The sequence below is a fragment of the Gadus morhua genome, chromosome 17 (genome assembly GCF_902167405.1).
Source record: "Gadus morhua chromosome 17, gadMor3.0, whole genome shotgun sequence".
In the NCBI taxonomy this organism is placed as follows: domain Eukaryota; kingdom Metazoa; phylum Chordata; class Actinopteri; order Gadiformes; family Gadidae; genus Gadus; species Gadus morhua.
Genome location: NC_044064.1, coordinates 16,478,475 through 16,493,742, shown reverse-complemented (window position 1 = coordinate 16,493,742; position 15,268 = coordinate 16,478,475). Strand labels below are relative to the sequence as shown.

The window sequence follows — 15,268 nt, the reverse complement described above, 5'->3', positions numbered from 1 at the left end:
CACACACACACACACTGTGATTCAGTGCTTAAGTGTGTTTTTAATTTTGTTAGGTCGGACGCCATAGACTGCAACCTTCACCCGGTCATTCTTTAAAAAAATGCATTCAGAAATTCAACAAAAATCCCAATCTCAAAACCAATGATGAATGAACTACAAAAAAACACAGCCAGGAGACAAATGTCTGGTCGCTGTTATGTTGAAATGATGTTAAGTTCCCTCTTTTGAAAAGTATCCGCAAGGGAGGGCGAGGTTGAGATTCTCAGTTCCTTCTTTGTTTGTGCTGTTGGATATAAATTACTTTTCAAGTTATTTAGTTTGGCCAGCCATACACGCCATCGATTAGTCTGCTGCAGGTCATTGCCCGATATTGTTCAAACAACATCATGTGGAACCAAAATGAAGACAGTCCAGTTGCAGGTAAGACCCATGGTTAATAAATAAACAGGCCTCGATGAACTCTGTGTACTATTGTTAATTGTAGCATTATTGATGCATTGAGTTTGGGAGGCTTTTGCAATTTTTGTTTTGTAAAATACACTGTCATAGATACTTTGGTATTACTTTTAAATTAAGAATCCTGTAAAATGTATTAATTTTGTGGTTTAAAATGTGTATTGGCTGGATGTGTTTCATAATCCCTTTGTGAGAGAGCACTTTTTGTTCCTTCCTGAAATGTGAAAACACCTTTTTAAAATAATCACTAAACAGTCAAAGTAAGCAGAGAGAGAGAGAGAGAGAGAGAGAGAGAGAGGGAGAGGGAGAGAGAGAGAGAGAGAGAGAGAGAGAGAGAGAGAGAGATGCCATTTCTGGCCCCAATTAATTACAAGTGACACCGGTGGTCAGTTGTGTCAACAAACCAGACACGTAATTGCGATAATATTCTCTTTTTGCTCTCCCAGTGCTCTGAATCATGTTTGGAAAATCCACAAAAAAAAGAAAAATCGAATGAATTTCCTTTTGAATGCTGAATCCCATAATTTTAGTTTCCTAGAACGTCCCCATGCGGGGGGCTCTTGTTTGAGCAGCCTTGGGGCTGTTTGGATGAAGTCTAAAGGGGTTTGTCACAGTTGTTGTTTTTTGTTTTACAAATGTACTATTTTCCCAACGGAGAGTTGCAGTTGGCCTCTCTTCCACCGTAAGACTTATGCCAGAAGTGAAACACAGAAAATAAGATAAACCGCATCCGACACATCTCTGTTCCCTGATTCTACTTCCTGTATTCCACGGGGTACTTCCAATGGTCCTAGCGTTTTCTCTTGATGTCAAAGGGCAGGATACAAGAGGCCGCCCTGCATGATAACAATCTTCTCCTTTTAGTGATGGTCTCCTCACCTTATTTCGTCATCTATTCATTCTCCTTCCTCACCCAACAGAGTCTGAGAGGGAGGGCGACTGTTATTTTTCCTCGGACGACGATGAGGATGGTGAAGACATTCAGGTAAAACTGATGGCAACGTGAAGAGATCTGGTTGATTTGATACCTTTGCATTTCCTTTTATGAATGCAGAGAGATGAGGGCCGTAATGTTGGACCAATGGATTGTCAATGCCATAATAACCATTGGTCCATTCTGTGTTGTTAGTGTGCTATCTTGGCAAGACAAAGGGACGAGGCCAATCAGAGGCTGTCAGACTTGGAACAAGGTGAGCGTTCGCATGAGTGTCGAGACCTCGAAGTGCTGAAAGTGAAACTTTTCTTCAGGCTCATCGGAATTTGGTGGCTGGGGTTGTTTCGGTGCGTGTTGTGTGATGTTGTGCTGTAGTGTTCTTGGTTGGATGATGGTCTGGTGTTTTGTTCATTTGACGATGATTGGGTTGTGTTACTGTGTTGGTTTGCATTGCGTTGTGTACTGTTCTGAAAGTTGGTTGCCAACAAAGCACCACGTAAGAAAAACAGATCCCACACCACAACACACCCAGCACAACATACCGTACAACATCAATTAATTCATCACATTGGATTCCACCTCCTGTCCACAGTGTCCTCCCAGCTGCTGCAGGAGATGGATGTCCTGGAGACGCAGTTCCAGGTGGAGCGCTCCTGCAGGGAGAATGCCCAGGCCCTGGCTGTCAAGGTGCTCCTTGGCCCCTCCTCCTCCTATTCGTCCCTTCTCTTCCTCCTCTTGTCCCCCCCAGCTCTTGGCCCCTCCTCCTCCATCTCCTCTTGCCCCCCCCCCCCCCCCCCCCCCCCCCCCCCCGGCTCTTGGCCCCTCCTCTTTCATTTCTTTCAACATAATTTCCGTGATACTTACTAACCCTAACCCTAACCCTGTTTATGAAGTTTACGTGGCTAAGCATTTGTGGCTAGATATCTACTAATGAATAAATATGAAATAGCAAAACATTTGGCGGTATAGTACTTATAAATGCTTGATGCTCTATGCTGTTGTCGTCGTCCTGGTTTCCTAGGTGACCAGAGAGAACAGGGTCCTGAAGAGGAGGAGCCAGATGATGATGCCTCTTATCGAGGAGCTGCCTGAGCAAATGGCGGATGGTGTGATGATGGCCGACCCCCTGGCGGACGCCGCGGAGGAGGGTCTGGAGGAGGACGGCAGCGGTGAGGCGGACGCCGGTCTGCACAGCCAGGCCAAGATGGACGGTGAGCATGCTGCCTGTCCGAACTATCAGCTTGTTACTCGCTGTGCTGAACGCAGTGGATGTTCAATGCAGTAGTTCTGTTATAACTCGGTCGTTACAACAGAACTACTTCATGCTGCATGGAACGTTTAGTGTTTGAACTAGCTAATAATCTACATTCTGCACTGAATGTTTTGGGATGACTACTCTTTGCTCTGACATACATTTGAAAAAATAACCAAAACAAACAACAAAAAATTGCATTAAACTACAAATCATCAGAACACAAATGAAAACCAATCTTCAAGCTGCAAATCATGACCCATATGCAAGCTTGCAGAAGTTGGTCTTCAGCTCTGATCAAACTCGTAGTCATAGTATCATAGTCAGGCCTGCATTAACCTGCCATTGGGCCTTGGGTCTGAGAGGTTTCGTAGGCCCCATGATAGGGGATCTTACAATGAAGACGTGTAAATTATTTTCCGACATTCTGCCGTTGTCGGGGGGGGGGTTGAGACAACTGTGGCTGTGCAGCTCATGATAGGCCCTCTGATCGTCGTAGGCCCTGGGGCTTCAGCCCAGGTAAGCCCGTGCATTAAGGCAGCCTTGATCATAGTGTGGAAAACATAGACAAAACACACAGGGAACAGAGTTAAAAGCAATAAAGACATGATGATAAAATGTATAAATTGTCAAAGTGTGCAGTGCCAATGCCAGGCCAATACCAAAAAAATCAATCCCATAAGAAACCACAAAAGATTATGCTGTGTCCGTACGGTCTCTCCCACTTCCAGAGCTCCAGGCCATGGTAGACAGCCTCCTGTCTGAGAAGATGGGTTTGGAGAAACTGGTCAGCAGTCTGAACGCAGAGATGACCCTGCTGAAGGAACAGGTGCCTTCACACACATATAACAGTACGCTACACATTGGACTGCATGGGGAGTTATGCTTCATGCACAGTGCGGGTGTGTGTTTTCTGTGTGTACGTTGGACTGTTTGGACTGTGTTCCTGTGAATGTTTGGATACACTGTTAGTTATAATCTGTATATATATCTTTATCACTAAAATAGAACTAGAATAATGAATTATGAATGAAAACAAAATGAGTTTCATTGAGCACAATCCCAAAGTGCTATAGAATATGTGCAAGCAAAATAAAAAAACGGAACTAACCAAACCCATTTATGGGGATGTGTATCTATATCCATATCTAGCTAGAGGTGGAGGAGAAGGAGAAAGACGCCATCTTAAATAAAATGAACAAGCAGAGCAAGACCATGAACAAGATGAAACGAGGTGAAATCCCAGATACATATTCAAAATATTGCCTTTAATCCTCAGTCTCCATCCTCAGTCATTTGTATGCAGTATGTATGTGTATGTAGGTTGTCTGATTGATAAGTGTGTGTGTATGTGTGTGTGTGTGTGTGTGTGTGTGTGTTTGTGTGTGTGTATGTGTGTGTGTTTGGTATCGCCCACAGTCTCCCAGCTGGTGACGGAGGAGTTCTCTGAGATGTCTCAGCAGCTGGAACTGGAGCAGGGGCTGCGCCAGCACGCGGAGGTCCTCGCCCACCAGGTATGCATGGGCACCCCTAACCTCCATACAGCTGGGCCCCTAGCCTCCATACACCTGGGCCTCTAGCCTTCATACAGCTGGGCCCATAGCCTCCATACAGCTGGGCCCCTAGCCTCCATACAGCTGGGCCCCTAGCCTCCATACAGCTGGGCCCCTAGCCTCCATACAGCTGGGCCCCTAGCCTCCATACAGCTGGGCCCCTAGCCTCCATACAGCTGGGCACCTAGCCTCCATACAGCTGGGCCCCTAGCCTCCATACAGCTGGGCCCCTAGCTTCCATACAGCTGGGCCCCTAGCCTCCATACAGCTGGCCACTAGCACTAGCAGGGAGTGACGGAGAGAGAGAAAGAGAGAGATAGTGAGGTAGAGAGGTAATAGATATATCAGTAAATAATTTAATGTTTGAATAAATATAGTAGAGAGATTAGTAGAGATAGCAGAAAGTAAGAGGGAGATTAAAGAGAGATGGTAGAGAGAGACAAAGAGAAGGAGAGAGATTATAGAGGGATAGCAGAGAGAGACAGAGAGATTATGGAGGGATGGCAGAAAAATGGTAGGGAGAGGGAGAGATGATAAATAGATTATATAGAGAGAGAGGTAGAGAGATTATCGAAAGATTGCAGAAAGATGATACAAAGAGGGAGAGATTATAACTAGATTAGAGAGAGACAGTATAGAGAGACAGAGGAAGAGAGAGAGGCAAGGTGGCGGACAAAACAACGAAGCACTCTTGAGATAAAAGGTTGCGTTCACACACACGAGACAAAAGCGGAATCACATTCTCGCAGTCTCATGCACACGCACACACACAGACAAACACAGACACACATGCAGGCAGATACAGAGAGAGAGAGAGAGAGAGAGAGACAGAGAGAGAGTTTGCTCTGTAATGAAGGACTGTCCTTTCAGTAATGACCGTCTTTCTGTGGCACCAAAATATACCACCCTCCCCTCCCCACCCTGCCAACCACCACCAGCACCACCCTAAACACCACCACCACACCAAAGTCCCCACCCTAACACCACCCCATAATTAGCGGTCATCATGGTGGCCCCCTGGTGGGAGAATAGCGGTCTTTTCAGCGCAGCCTGTCACTACTGCGCCCGCCTGACGTCTCATGCCCCCCCCCCAAACATGCGGATAGCCACCGCCGACCCCTTTGTACACACCCCCCCTCCACTTAGCGGACAGCCAGACAATAGACGCAGCCCCCCCTCCTTACCTGTGAAAAGGACTGTTCAACACACAATCCAACCCCCCCCCCCCCCCCCCCCCCCCCGCTTTACCCTCGATTCAACTCCCCCCGCAACAGCCTTCCCTTCGCAGTGAAAGACCCTTGTCTACACTGCCGCTGCCGTGCTGCTATTTGTCTGTTTCCGTGCGGGTCGTTGTGTGTTGTGTGTTTTGTGTATGTGTGCATGTGTTTTGAAAACACCACTCCTCCTTTCACCACCCTATTCTCTTCTTGTGATGGCGGGGCGGCGTAACGACGCGAAAGCGGCTCGAACAAGAGCAATTTAAAGAGGGGCTTTTTATCGGTGCCCCCCCCCCCCCACCCTTGTGTCTGTTGTCCCAATTGCCGTGGTGGGGGAGGGGGCGGGGGTTAATTGCTGTGCGAGAATCTAACTGCCAAAGGGGCGGTTTCTTTTAGACTAGTGGTAACCATGTGTTTGTTTCTATTGTGCACAACACTGATACCTGAACCAAAACACACACACACACACACACACACACACACGCACACGCACACACACACGCTTCACACACACCATAGGCATTGTGCCTGTGGGACTTGTGAGGCTGAGCATTTGTCCTCGTAGTGAAAAGTAAGTTAATGAAAGCCGCAGGTTTGCACTTCCTGTCCTGGGTTTCTGTAGAGGCCTGTGAACCGTCTGTTGTATTCTTTAATACAACCTCCCGTGGATAGTGTTTAAAAGTCGTATTGTAGCGCCACACACACACACACACACACACACACACACACACACACACACACACACACACACACACACACACACACACACACACACACACACACACACACACACGGCATTGATGATTGATGGATTGGTTGACATCCAATGTTACCTTTTCAGCACCGAGGTTTGAGGTCTGTGAAAAGCTTTCCCGTGGCAATGTCTAGGTCTTGTCTGCCATATTCCATTGTTCTCCTTGGACAATTATTTTTACCCCAATAGCTGCCCGACTCTCAACATAAACAAAGCAAGACTCAAAATAGACTGTCTGCAACTACAGTGAAAGTAGAAGTTTGCACTCGGTTCAAATTGCATTGCCCACCTCCTTGGGCAAGAGGCCCTAACCCCCTACCTGCTCCTGAAAGAAATGTACCTCAACTTTTTTCAAAGCGTCAATGGCTAGAAAGGTCAAAAGAAATACCATATCGTTCGTTGAGCGTACTTGGGTTTGTGTCTCCAGGTGTTGGTGGAGGACCAGGAGATCCAGAGGAGGAACCAGCAGCTGAAGGACAACTCGGAGACCAGCAAGCAACTCCTGCACACCCTGGGGATGGTCTCCACCATCAGCATGACGCTACGGGACATACAGCTCCACTACCACAACCAGGTATGTGTGTGTATGCGCATTAAAGGTGGGGTATACACGTTTAGCACAATTGGGTTAAACTGTCTATTTTCGGTTCCAGAGTTAATGTTTGTCGTGCAAGGTCAGAGAGGCTTGGCTTTTTCAATTTCAAATATTTATTGAGTTTCAAATGAGCAGAGCTTCTGGCTCAGCAAAAACCTAAATACTGCAGCTTTAAAGGGGCAGTGTGAAGGATTTAGTAGCATCTAGCAGTGAGGTTCGGACCAACAGAATTCCAACTAGTCCTGCATATCGGGGTTCTCTTTTGAGGATGTGCTTGTTGTGTTTGTTTTTGTCTTGGTTCTTTCTTGGAGTGAGACTGAGTGAATGAGCTGTAGACAGATTTACGGAGAGAGTGAGGTGGTGGTGTTAGAAGAAAGAGGGAGTATCAGACAGGGGGATTGTGGGGACTAGGAGGAATTGGGTATAAGAGGTTGTAAATAGATTGGCTTATAATTGTTCACTTTCTCATCACCCCTTTTCTACTCCCATTAATTTTGTTTATCCCTCCCTCCCTCCCTCCCTCCCTCCCTCCCTCCCTCCCTCCCTCCCTCCCTCCATCCATCCATTCATCCATCAATCATCCATCCATCCACCCAACATCCACCAAACATCCACCAAACATCCACCCATCCGTCCCTCCATCCTCCTAGAGCCACGGTGTGATAAGGGAGAGTATGGTCCTGTCCGAGCTGAAGACCCTCCGAATGGAGCAAGAGATGAAGGAGAAGGAGAGGAGGAGCCTGGAGGTCCAGCTGACGGAGGCTCGGGACACCATCCAGCATCTCCAGAGAGAAGGTTGGCACACGTAGAACACCGTGCCATGGTCATCTAGGTCTGCGAATGGGTTTATTATGGGCTCTTGTATACGTTGATGCGGTACATTTTGTACAAAAAAAACACCAGCAAAAAGTTAGGTCAATATAAAGTACAAAAGGTACGTATCAGGTACAGCCCGTTTTGTAGTAACTGCAATGTTAATTGTGTACTTGTTGCTCGCCAAATGACCAAAAATGTAAATGCAGGTCTGAACATCTTTAGGCATTTAAACAATGTAACTACGGATGCTCAACAGACGTCGCCCGGCATACAGAGTACTAGCTTGGTGTTTCTTTTGTAGTGTACCACTTGAAGCAGGCATTGAAAGAAGAGCAGGAAAAAGGCAGACAAGCAGGGGAGAACTCCCTTTCAGCTCGTCCTTCTCCTCCACTGGCGTGTCCTCCTCCTCCTCCACTGGCGTGTCCTCCTCCTCCTCCACTGGGGTGTCCTCCTCCTCCTCCTCCTCGTCCTCCTCCTCCTCCTCCTCCTCCTCCTCCACCTCCTCCACCTCCTCCACCACCAGCTCCTTGTCCGTCTGACATCAACATCAAGTATGTGTGTTTCAGTCTTCGTTGTTTCATCAAATGCGGCAAAACGTTACCTTTGACATTGTCTCTCTGTCTGTCTCTCTGTCTGTCTCTCTGTCTTTCTCTCTGTCTTTCTCTCTGTCTGTCTGTCCCTGTCTGTCTCTTCAGCCCACTTGATGCCATACGGGAAAGGAAGAAGAAAGGAGCATCAGAAGTGAATAATCAGAAAAGTAAGTTGGAAGACAAGCTGGAAATATACGTTTTGGGGTGATTTAACTACTAAAGAAGTGCGAAGACACCTTTCTTAATCTCATTCAACTCACCTATCTCTCACTACGGAACACATAGAAAAAATAAGTAAAAATACCCCTGAAATTATTCGATCACGGGTCGAATGTACTCCTAAACTACTAATATACTGTACACGAACACAAAATAATATGAGTGAATGAATGAACTACATATGCACATTCAAAGAAAGAAAAAAGTATGCATGAATGTGCATGGTATGTATGCATATATTTGATGCATGTGGATATTAACCTTGCTTACCGTGCACCAACCTACAAGTGCACGTTCTCATGCTCTGACTAGAGATCTGCCTAATTATGAGATGTTTAAATACTTCGGCAAGGTCATGTTTCTTCTCTGGCTACAAAAAAACAACCAGCACAAATACATGAAAATCACAAACACAAGAACCACCATGCATTTCACAGCCAATCAAGTTTAGAGACGCATACGAGGAGTTAGTTCATGGCAAAAACAAGGGAAGAAATGCAGAAACCTTGGGGTGCTTGGTGTGTCTGGTCTCATATCCGTAAGCGTGTGTGTGTGGACCCTTCAGAAGCAGCAGCTCTGGGGGACCTGAAGGGCCAAGCGGTGGACGAGATGATGGACAGGATCAAGAAGGGCATCATCCTCAGGCCCTCCGTCAAACCCCCGGTATGATAACCACTAATCGCTACGGCTGTGAATAACACTTAAGCACACCAGTGGATGATTCAGGGAGTGAATGGGTGAACTGTGATGGTGAGCAGAAATAGTAATCGCTGTGTGTGAGTAAGGGCTTTGTTTGTGTGTTACACTTGATACTGGGATATTTGTTTGGGTGTGCGGATCAAACACTAGGAGATAAACAAATCATTTGTTTTGGGTGAAGATTCCTAGGAAAAAGGTGGGACTTTTTATCCCCATGGTTACGACCCAAGCCAACTTTATGATAATTCCTTAAGTACCGTTATTATGTATGAGCGTTACAATGAGCATATTTAATAATTAAATAGGTAAATTGATTCTGTATACTTATCTCAAACCTTCAATTTATTCCTTCTCTCCGTCCTTCCTAGCCGGTCCCTCAAAGCGACGAGAGCTCCTGGGAGGTGAGGGTTGGTTCCTGTTGTCGTTTGATACTTAAACATCCCATAATATCCTGTTCATTGACTATAGTAAATAAAGTGTCTGTTTGCAACAGGACTCAAGGAGTGAAAAAAGGAAATCTGCAGTTCTTGAGTTGAAAGGAATGCTGGTAATAATTAATTTTGATTTGACATAATATTGTTAATTATGGAATAGCAAGAAGGAGAACATCCCCAGAACGTATTTTGTGCCATTCTTTGTGCTGTTGTTTTTGTATTTCTAATTTTTACATTCCTAGAATAACCTCAGAACCCTAAAAATATATTCTTTATATCAAAGTAGACATTTAATACTTGAAGTAAAATTTAAAGAGTTGACCTCAAGACTTTCCAAAGTGTTTCATTAATTAAGGCATAGAGAAAACAACCCTTAATGAAAGGCAAAAGAAAGCTCCAGTTGTTCCTTTTAGTTCCATGGGGAATCAATCTTTTATTTTTCTTATCTCAATCGATACATTTGACCTAGTTTAAAACCTGCTTGTGTTCCTACTGATTTCACCTGGGCCCCGTTTCCCGATAACGATGGATCTTCGCTCGTACGATCATTCTCCCGATGGATCTTGCGATCCATCGTCAATTTCTTTGGAGCGTTTCCCGAAACTCCTCTTAACGTGAACGCGCATCCGCTGCACTCACGACGTCGTAGGATTGTAACTGTCTACTGACACGGTGCTGAAATGGGCTCCGTAGGAGGGAGAGACGCAGGAATGTCGCAGGAAAATTGTGTTAAAAAGGGTTAAAATATATCCCCATCAAGGACAACAGCAGAGTAGCCTACCAAAAAAATAGACTGCAATTATATGAATGCTAAAGACAATAAAACACAATTGATTAGGCTTAAACCGACATATATCAGTCCTAATCCTGAATGCACTGTGCGTTTCACGGCATTTTCCCCCCTGAAATAATTCCTCTTCACACCTGTGAATAACCCGGGAGACGTCCATGATGAGGAATACAACGAAGCCCACCGTCTGGCCCGGTGCATCGTTGAGCGCACGATCGGGAGGTGGAAGTTGCGCTTTAGATGCCTTCACAAGTCAGTTTTCGCCGGCCAAGTCATGCGCCGTGATATGTGTGACGGCTATGTTGCACAACATTGCAGCTAAGGCTGGGGTGGCATTGCTTGAACCGGAGGACGTTGAGGACGATGACGATGAGGAAGATCGGTGTGAGGACGGCCTCCCTCATAACTACGCGGCTGGTTTTCATGCGCGTCGAATAGTGATTGAGACTTTTTTTTAACCCCCTCCACCCTCCCTCATGTCACTAAACATTCCCGTCAACTTGACCAATCCCCACAATATCCCAGCCTTTTGCCTGCTTCTTTGCTTGTTTTTTATATTTTTTTTAATTTCTTTTAATTTCTTTAATTTCGTTATTTTTTTTAATTTGTTTAATTTAATTTTTTTTTTACATTATTTTATGCTACGTTTTATGAGTAGCCTATGTAAGTCTGCACAAATCCCCCCACTTTCTCTCACACATTTTGAGTGCCCTGCCTGCGCAAACATTTTCTGGACTGTCCCGTTTTATTTTGGCCATTTTAACATCTTTATTAATAAATTAATTAATAATCTTTATTAATTACCAAACTAAGAACATAAAGGCGCAATGCGTTTTAATAAAACGCATCCAATATACGGAATGTCCGATGGTGACGCCACTGAGGCTATAGCTGACGATGCTCTTAGCGTCCTACGAGTACCTACGAGCACCCCTGGAGTACTCGTTAGCTACGAGCGTTTTCAAGACGTTCGTGACCAACGATGCTTTCGGGAAACGCGGTGAAAACTCTACGATGCCCTTTCGACGCACTTCACGATCCACTTAGGCTAACGACGCTTTCGGGAAACGGGGCCCTGGGCTGATGGTTTGATCACATGACCCCCCCTTCCAGGACACCATGAGACTCAAGGATCAGCAGCGAGCGGCCTCCAGTCACAGGAGGATGCAGCGGAACGTGGGCTCGCCGGAGCTGATGCGGGTGCTCCAGAGGAGGAGGCGGGCCATCGGAGAAGGTGGCGACGGGCAATTCGCCACTCAAACAGAGGGTACGGCCAATCAGGCGCCTCCAAATGCGTGGTTGTTTGTTTTTGTTTTTGTGTGGCACCGCATAGTTGCACTGGGCCCAGTTTCCCGATAACGATGGATCTTCGCTCGTACGATCATTCTCACGATGGATCTTTCGAACCATTGTTAATTTCTTTGGACTGTTTCCCGAAACTCCTCTTAATATGAACGCGCATTCGCTGCACTAACGACGTTCGTAGGATTGTACCTGTCCACTGACATGGTGCAGAAACAGGCTATAAGTGCAATAATATGAATGCTAAAGATACTAAAACACAATCGATTAGGCCTAGGCCGACATATATATCAGTCCTAATCCTGAACGCATTGTGCCTACATTTATTCACAGCATTTCCCCCCCTGAAATAATTCCATATTACAAAAATCCAAAATAGCTTGTGTGACAACTACATTTATCTTAATGTGCTGATTTCTGAAACATACTTTGCGCAGCAAGAGAGCCGACTTTATCTGATTCCGCATAAGGTTTCATTGATTGGCTCTCTAGTATAGAATATTTGTAGACATTAAAAATGCAACGTTCCATTCATTCATTATCATTCAAACACGGCTATTGCTGACCCGATTAGGAGAGCTTGGTCTAGATCCTGCCCATATTATTGGGCAGGATGAATACGCTATAGGCAGGGTTCGAGTTATGATTCCATTGCGCTGAATTTTGATGTGGGGGGGGGGGGGGGGGGGGTATAGGACGTTATTATGAAACGGCTCTTCTCAATGCCGTGGAACCTTCCGTTCACTTGCATGGGCCCTTCACAGCAACGCCAGCTTCTTCGGTTGCTAAGCGACGTCAACGTCTTTGGCTATCTATTTCTCTGCTGATCAACACTACATATGTTAACAAATAAATTGTAAAAAGTCACCTTGCGAAGTTATTTTTTCGTTTGGCAAGTAGCCGCTCATAATCGAAAATAAGCCCCTTCAGGTCGAAGCACCTCCGTTTAGCGTCGGTGTCCGGTTTGCCCTGTCTGGGCTTATTTTCCCGATAATGAACAGCGTTTTATTATCCCACTTAGCGTCAATATTACTCTGCATGTGGAAGTGAAAATAGCTTTATTTGTAATTACAATATTATGCTGCTGTATTTTCCGTATTTTCACAGATATTTGAGTTTACATGCTTTCATGGGAGCCAGACCTCTCTCTATGGGAGCTCAGCTCCCAATGGCTCCCACCTAACTCGAACCCTGGCTATAGGTCTTTTTACACTGCCGAGCCGGTTCGGTCGCTGCATGGCACGCCCGGCGATTTCACCTTCTTATCTCAAGTTTCCTGTGTAAAACCTAGGGGGTCAAATCCCCCGTTCGTCACGGGGTCAAATCCCCCGTTCGTCACGGTGCGGGGTTTCTCGGTTTACTGGGGACGGAGTCTCTTACCTCTTTAGACTAATTTGTATTATTGCATACTCCCGAATGTTTTCATTTTTTTATGAATGAAGACACCCGCATGCAATAATGAGTTCACTCTATACTATAGTAGGCTAACGATGCTCTTAGCGTCCTACGAGTACCCTGGAGCACTCGAGCGTTACGAGCGTTTTCACGACGTTCGTTACCAACGATGCTTTCGGGAAACTGTGTGAAAACTGTACGATGCTCGTACGACGCACCTTACGATCCACTTAGGCTAACGATGCTTTCGGGAAACTGGGCCTTGGTGTAGTAGGTTCATGTCATCCTGTACTGAGATTACATTTTGTCTATACATTTGTTGCACATGAACAAAAACTAGTTATTCTACTATTTTGTCTATACTTCTCTATACGGCTCTTTGAACTGAAGTTAATTAATTTATTCGTTCATATGAACTAGTATTGCTATTTTATTATCATGATGATTATCATGATTATCATAATTTTGTCATTAATAAGCTTTAGTATTGTTTAACACAGAAAGAGGAAACCTAATATTGCTATTATGTACATAGTATTAGTATATATATCTGTATAAGGATTGCCGGATCACCATTTCAGAATCATAAATCCCTTCTACCACTTCTGTCCTCCACCTTAATCTGCGCCCCGGTGTTGTCTGTTTGGCCCCCAGACTCCCAGGCATCCCACCCGTGGAGCCCAGCGTCCGGAGCTGCTGCCTGGGGGGAAGAGGACGGCGGAGCCCCCGTGCTCCGGAGGCTCAGACAGAACCGGGAGAAGAGGGACTCCCGCATCCGAGCGTCAACAGTGGTCCTTGGCGACGACTTAGACGAAGAGCCCCCCAAGGGAGACGACCCGTCAAAGGAGGAGGGGAAATAAGGACGACATGGAGCCAAGAGATAAACCATACGAGTTTGAATCGAGTGATCGTTCATTTTTTTATTGACTATTGACTATTCAGTTCTATTTTATGGGATGCTTTTGTCCAAAGGAATTAACAGTTAAATCAGAAGCGTGTCGTTAAGGAGCAGGTTAGAGGTTGGGGAGGCATCTTGCTCCTTGGGGATCGAACCCAGTACCTTTTCGTAGGTTGGGAATATAACATCCTAGCCAGTACACCACCCTCCTTCCCCACACGTCTAATGTGCAACCAAAACCAAGCATGTGTTTGTTTAATTGTTCTGTGTAAATGCATAAATATCAAGGAAAGATAGAATATTAGCCAATAGGTTTGGTTGATAGTCATTTTCCTACCCAGAAGTTCTTGCAGGCAGCTCTTGACCCAGGTAGGAGTTCAGATGTCCGAAGGTTCCTTCAAACTGTAACCGAAACCAACCCCAACTTCTCATCCGAATTCCACATTTCACATCCACATTTTCTCCATTCAAAGCGAAGCAGCGACTTAACGCGCCTTACAAACACCTTTTCGCCTGACCCACTTCAGAAAGACACGTCAGGAAGGGTCAATAAAATATAGATGCGTGAGAATACTTATACCCCACTCCGGCCTTTGTCTTTCTTACACTTCCTGCTCCCAGGTGTCGGTTCCTTCATCACCGTATCTCCACTAGCCAGTGACCCGACAGAGGCCATTAGGGTTCTAATGTGCGCGCACACACACACACACCTGGAGTCCAGAGGTGCCACTGAGATAAGAGCCATCGGTGATCTCACTAGGCTGCATGGAAATGCAGAGGGTCCTATCCGTTTTCACACCTCCACACATCCACACGCCATATATAATGCTTGCATGCATGAACACCCGCACACCACTATACACACACACACACACACACACACACACACACACACACACGCATACTCTCTCACACACACACACACGCACACATGCGTACTCTCACACACACATACACAGTTCTAGCTCAAGTTTTTAAAAGCATTTGAAGAGACTATGGAATTATAGCATCACTTTAGAACCTGACACCATTTAGTTTCTTCACACGCTTCTTTCCTGCATTATATATTTACTTCATTTAGCTCTTTGACCAGAGGGCTGGCTTTTCCCACTTCCTAACATCAATCTTTCAATGTTTGCCTCTGAACCTCAAAAGGTGTTTTCTATTGAAATAATGTAGGTAAGGAAATGTCAGAACACACACACACACACACACACACACACACACACACACACACACACACACACACACACACACACACACACACACACCCTGTTTTGCATCCAGGTGCGCAACACACACCTCGGAGTGGCAGGACTTGGCTAACCTCCATTATCTCAAGCGCCGACTCCTTGAGACTCTGA

At 45.7% G+C, this 15,268-nt stretch overlaps 1 protein-coding gene across 1 annotated transcript; it reads left to right on the top strand.

The window, feature by feature from the left end:
- The first annotated feature begins 228 nt into the window (after window positions 1–228).
- On the top strand, window positions 229–14,481 carry shtn2 (shootin 2). The gene is made up of 17 exons (XM_030338409.1): window positions 229–420; window positions 1,377–1,441; window positions 1,586–1,646; window positions 1,983–2,077; window positions 2,412–2,601; window positions 3,374–3,471; window positions 3,795–3,876; window positions 4,062–4,156; window positions 6,594–6,740; window positions 7,412–7,556; window positions 7,879–8,128; window positions 8,273–8,334; window positions 8,952–9,049; window positions 9,454–9,486; window positions 9,579–9,632; window positions 11,423–11,576; window positions 13,661–14,481. Exons 1-17 carry the CDS (start codon window positions 387–389, stop codon window positions 13,864–13,866), a joined length of 1,869 nt encoding a protein of 622 aa, XP_030194269.1. The 5' UTR covers window positions 229–386; the 3' UTR covers window positions 13,867–14,481.
- The last annotated feature ends 787 nt before the right edge of the window (window positions 14,482–15,268 follow it).